The 6,298-nt window shown below is 36.0% G+C and overlaps 1 protein-coding gene across 3 annotated transcripts in view; it reads right to left on the bottom strand.

Moving 5' to 3' along the window:
* The window catches only part of LOC108770023 (serine/threonine-protein kinase SIK3), a 122,031-nt gene extending 118,970 nt beyond the window's left edge, over positions 1 to 3,061 (bottom strand). For all 3 annotated transcript variants that reach the window (XM_018521311.1, XM_018521313.1, XM_018521314.1), the window contains exon 1: positions 2,869 to 3,061. In XM_018521311.1, the coding sequence (XP_018376813.1) occupies positions 2,869 to 3,021 (153 nt within the window). In that variant the 5' untranslated portion in view covers positions 3,022 to 3,061. The remainder of the gene's footprint in view (positions 1 to 2,868) is intronic.
* Positions 3,062 to 6,298: the final 3,237 nt, after the last annotated feature.

The following is a 6,298-nucleotide window of genomic DNA, read 5'->3' as shown; positions in this document are numbered from 1 at the left end:
CCCTTATGTCTTCCTCTTAATGTATTTTTACTCAAAATAATCAAATCTATTTATTTGATTATTTTTAATAGAAAAGACCGATTTTTACCACTGGCATGGACTTTATCCAAAAAATGTGGACTTTTGCCAACCCTGATTGAAATTCCTATACTTCAAACGTCATCTTTTAATTATTCTGTATCTAAAAATATTAAGGCAGAAATATTCAAAACAACAGTTTATGTTTTATTCTGGCACATATTGACATAAAATATTAAATATCTCATAAATTATTAATTTTTTGATAAATAAATGTTAATACTTTTATGAACAGAGTAATGAGATGAATCAATTGATGTAAAGAAAACACATAGTTATTTTAAAACAAACATGTAAGCAAAATGGATAATTTTTTTAAATAAGCAACTATGTGTTTTCTTTACACCCCAACTGATTCACATCATTATTCTATTCAAAGTTATTAAAGTACAATTGTAAAAAAATTAACAATTTACATGATATTTAATACTTCATATTAATATGTGTCACAATAAAGTATAAAATATCTAGTAAACTATTGGTTTTTTACATCTCTACCTTAATATTTTTATGTGCAATATAATTAGAGGAATCATATTACGTAACCAAAAAATCATATAATTCCATTCAAAAAAGGTGAAGGTAATCTTCATATCTTTCTAGGCTACTGGAAAATAATTTAACCAAAATATGTCCCCTCGAAACCATTTTTATCTGAAACTTTTTTCTGTAAAATGTACTATTCAAAAAATATTGAAGGTCGTCATTAAAAATGGGACAATCTATATACAGAATGGGCATTAAGTAGTCTAGAAACTTTAAAGGACGATTCCTCACACAAATTCAAAAAGAAAACTTTATATGATCATATATCTGAAACTTTATGTTTAAAGTTTCATTAAAATAACCCAAGTAGTTTCGAAATTAAAGAAAAAATAACAAAACTTTTTCTTCTAATTTTATATCCTATATCTTTGAATCGTTTCGGACATAATCATATAAAGTTATCATCTTGAATTTGTGTGAGAAATCACTCTTTAAAACCTTTTAGAATACTTAGGCCCTAGATTTCACCAACGTTACTTTAATTTTAAGCGTGGCTTAGAACTCTCTCCCTTTCTGTCTCTCTATTGGCTTTTAAAAAAGAAAGAGAGATTTTTAAGCTTCACTTAAAGTTTAAGAGAGAGTAACATTAATGCAATCAGACCTTGGGCCTGTACTCATAATCCTCTTATTTTAAGACTGTCTTAAGTAATGTCTTAAGATGCTAATGTGGTCCTCTGATTGGCTTATGACATCTTAAGACTATACTTAAGACAATCTTAGGACTGTAACAGAAAGGCTGAGTTATATGGGCCTTCTACAATAAATCACAAGTCACAAGTTCTAAGCGATCTTAAGTCATAATCGGTGAAGTTGGTCAACAGCCAACTTGAACAACTTGGTTAAGACTTCTGACGTTTTGACTTGCGGCTTATTGTAGAAGGCCCGATAATCTTAAAGACAGTGTCTTATGACTTAAGTCTTAGGTTTTTAGTAACCCCGGATCTACCATAGAGTTTTAAACCTTGAGCCATAAGAAATGAATGAATCATAGTCGATTATTCTTCTCAAATTCGATTGTAATTGGTCAATTTCTTACGACTCAAGGTTTAAAACACCTATTGTAGATCCTAACACACAAGAACTGCTTTATAACTTATATCTTAAAAGGCTCTTCGTATTTATTCACCTTTAAGATATAAGTCATAAGATAGTTCTTGTGCGTTACTAAAGACATAGGTCCGTATTCAGAACGCGCTTACAACGATGTTAGCACGCTAACATACTATACTTTACATCACGCATATTATAGAATTTCAGAGATAAAAATACGCTTTTATCAATAAAAGCGCGTTCTGAATACGGGCCATAATACTTAAATCATAACACATTGTCCTAAGATTATAAGTCAGTTTTCTGCTAAGGTCCTTAAATATAAGAATTGACTATGAATACCAGCTTTAGACCGGTATTCATAGATTTTATATTCAAAACAGTCTTAAGTACAGTCTTAAAAAGTCACAAACCAATCAGAAGGCCGTATTAGTGTCTTAAGACATTACTTAAGGCAATCTTGAAATAAGAACAGACTATAAATACCACCCTATGAATAACGCCCTTAGTATTCATCTTATACAAATACATGAAATATTAGTAAATTCTTATATTTTTGTAACATAACATTCATATAATAATGCTCATAGCAGTATAAAATCAAACGTGTTACATCAAGTCATAGAAATAAAATAGCAGTAAAATCTAATAATTTTTCAATCCAATTAATTTAGAACATACAATAAATATATAACCTCTCCCACGTATATGTGTGAGCTTTTGAGAGTATTCATTTCTCACCTATTTTTTCTTTCTTTTTCTCATTAATGACATTTCCATTAAAAAAGATATATATTATCTTTTAGATAGACACAAATTTAAAATTATTAAGCTGCAGACCAATTTTCAGAAAAAAAAATATTTCTGTTAGTAATACTATATATTATTATGTATACGCTCAGAATGTTAAATGTGCAAATATATGAATAAAAAAATTATAAAATTTACATGATTTATACACTTTAAATAAAACAACAGTAATCTTTCTTAACAATAATAAACATATTTTTTAAATATTAATTATAATTACTTGAATATAGCTACAAAAAATAATTACATTGAAATCATTAAACTTTGTAATTACATACTAAAAATCGAAGAAGTATTCACACAGATATTCAGAATTCAGAAGATATTAACGACAAAATGACGGATTTCATGTTTGTAATTGTAGATTTGAACGGCGTCTTTTACCTTAGATTTTGTTACGACGTGGGTGGCCATTTTTACTACGGCAAAATTTCCTTTACCAATAGTTTTTTCCAGCTCGTAATAACCAACGCGGATAAGTTTGTTGACAGAAAATTCCTGGGAAACCTCATTGTGCGACATCGGCGCGGATGCCATTTTTTGATCACTTCTCTCACCCGATCTTGACTCGTTGCCAGTTGCAACACTAGTTAGTACGAAGTTACATCGACAGAGGAATTATGATCGTCTTTTAATACTGCCATCTAGGACTAGTCTCACCAATTCCGACTAACGTGATCGACCGACTTGACTAGTTTACAACGTGCGCTTGATACGAGTAGGGCCTGTGTCTAAAGCGAAATGTCTACGATGCTAGAAATCGATCCAAGACCTCGGACAGAGAAAAAATTAACAAATCATATTTGAACAATTTGATTACGTGACCATTGCGAATGGTCAATTCTTTCTTCATCCTAGAGTCCTAGATTTATTAGAGAGGCGCAACCGGCTTAAGTCAGTATGACAAAGGTGCTAAGGAGAGTACTAAACATAGCCGACATGCTATGAAACTGCCTTTAAACTATGTCAAACAAGATAATGGGTGCATCCAGAAGCACGATCGCTCACTGAGCGCTCGGTGAGCTCTTGCATCTGATTGGCATATTCCATTAGATCGAAAAATATAGACCAAACAGATACAAGAGCTCAATAAGCGGTCGTGCTTCTGGATGCACCTAATGCCTCCGGCACACCAGCGCGATGTTCATCGCGCGCGATACGCGATATCCAATGAGTGTACAGCTTTACCAATGTTCTCATTCTAAAGGTATACTCTCATTGAATATCGCGTGTCGCGCGCGACGAACATCGCGTTGGTGTACCGGAGCCATAAGACGTGTAGAATAATTGAGATAGAATGTATAGGATAAAATGAAATAGAAATATGTCACTAGTACTATAAATGGCTGCCAAGTCACGCAATTGGTTAGATTGCAACAGCGAATAAGAATGCATAACACCGGTTGCGCCTCTCTGATAAATCTAGGACTTTACATCATCCGAAGTCTCGGACCGATTTTTAGCATCGTGGACACAAGGCTTAAGGGCTGCCGCACACACCTCACGTAAAGGCCCGTCTATAATACACGGAGTAAGAACTAAGAGTAAGAAATTGACCAATCACAGTCGATTATTCTTCTCACATTCGACTGTGATTGATCAATTTCTTACTCTTCCTTCTTACTCCGTGTATTGTAGACGGGCCTTTAAAGGCAATGGCACATAAAAAAATCTAAGGTGTAAGACCTAAGCAGTAAGCGAATCGACCAATCGCAACAGAGACCGTAATGCTGGATTCACACTGCATCCGATTTGCGTCGTACAACGCTCTGCAATCAATCAAAAAACAAGATTCCGATGGATGCAGTGTAAATCCAGCATAAAACCATACGTAACCATTAGCGAATCCAACATGTTGATTTCCTTACTGCTTAAGTCTTACGTCTTAAGTTTTTCTATGTGCCAAGGCCTTAATCATAAAGGCCCGTCTATAATACACGGAGTAAGAAGTAAGAGTAAGAAATTGACCAATCATAGTCGATTATTCTTCTCACATTCGACTGTGATTGGTCAATTTCTTACTCTTACTTCTTACTCCGTGTATTGTAGACGGGCCTTAAGGGTGCCGTCACATGCGACGTAACCTGCGTAAGCGTAAACTGCGTATTCTAGTAATTTACTAGATAGGTTATTTTTTATTTACTGGAATACGCCGGGTGGCACCCAGTTGGACACGGCTCAACTGGACACGAGTCACTCACAGCGCTTGAGACTACAAAGCTCCAAAGCACTGGTCGCTGTGATTGGTGGTGTCCAATCGAGCCGTGATCAATCGGGATCACCCCGAATACGCCATTCTGAAAGCCGGCATTCACATTGGGCGTATTTCGTGGAATTTAGAGAAACGCGGAACTAATGCAACCAATTGCTGTTTAGAATTTCTGTTGTACGCTTTAACAGAAATGCTAAACGAATTTACGATTGGTTTTCGTAATCTACGCAACTCGAAAAGTACGCCTCATGGGGAACCGGCACCTTTCCATCGCGGAGTGGCACCCAGTTGGACACGGCTCAATTGGACATGAGCCACTCACAGCGCTTAAGACTACAAAACTCCTAAGCACTGGTCGCTGTGATTGGTGGTGTCCAATCGAGCCGTGATCAATTGGGATCACCCCTCTTAGTTCTACACATTCGGTATCGTTCCTTTCAATAATGTGACCTCAGCTGCACACTTATTTTCAAGATATGGACTCTAAAACTCTTAATCAAGTCAATCGGAAACATCCTTATTTTTTGCACGGTTTAACTTTCCACCTTTTTCATACAATGCGAAGATAAAAAGAGGAAAGATGAACCGAAATGCGAGAAATGCAAAAAGTTCAATTAAAAACAATAAGCATTATAGTTCACGTTATGTGTACTATTCTAATCTTCCTCCCATTCGCGCTGACTGAACAAGGTTCTGTATTGGTGCTGCATTGTGAGAGCACAAGTCACGTGCACCAATCACGCGGATTCCCGTATGTCCAGGCTCTCTACTCTAGGGACTCTACATCCGATATGCGTCGTACGACGCTCTGCAACCAATCAGAAAACAGGATTTCGATGGATTTTCTGCGTATCATCGGAATCCTGTTTTCTGATTGGTTGCAGAGCGTCGTACAACGCAATTCGAATGCAGAGTGAATCCAGCATAAAGCTGTACACTAATTGGATATAGCGGGTGCTTTCATTTGATGACACAAGTCGACACAAGCGTCGTTCTATCCTTGTTGACATTCAGAGAGTGACAAAGATAGAACGACGCTTGTTTCGATTTGTATCGACTTGTGTTATCAAATGGAAAGCACCAAGAGTTGCGTTCGGAAACATCACCCGAGTGTCCTCGCGTATCATATTATATTTATTGTTCACTCAGTGTTAAGCTGGAAACACAATAGCACAGGCAATAGGCACATGCAACAGGGGATAACGAGCCGTCCAATCAGAGCTCTGGGATATAATATCGAACTTATACCCCAAAGCTCTGATTGGACGGCTCGTTATTCCCTGTTGCCTGTGCCTATTGTCTGTGTCTATTGTAGGTTTGTTTTCTGTGGCTGAACTAGTGTACACTTTTGGAACTTAAAGTGAGATAGATATATGTTTGATATTTGTTTAAAGTGAGAAAGAGAGTTCTAGAACAGTCTAGTGCAGAAATAGAAAACAGACCATGTGTTTCCAGCTATAAACAAGGATAAGGGCCTGCGCACAATAGAGGAACAGGAATTAGATATTAAGATTTCAACCTATCAGAAACTGATTACATCGGAATACACGATTTCTGATAGGTTGAAATCTTAATATCTAATTCTTGTTCCTCTACTGTGCG

This window comes from Trachymyrmex cornetzi, unplaced genomic scaffold (genome assembly GCF_001594075.2).
Source record: "Trachymyrmex cornetzi isolate Tcor2-1 unplaced genomic scaffold, Tcor1.1 scaffold983, whole genome shotgun sequence".
NCBI classification, from domain to species: domain Eukaryota; kingdom Metazoa; phylum Arthropoda; class Insecta; order Hymenoptera; family Formicidae; genus Trachymyrmex; species Trachymyrmex cornetzi.
This window is presented reverse-complemented; position numbering and strand designations above follow the sequence as displayed.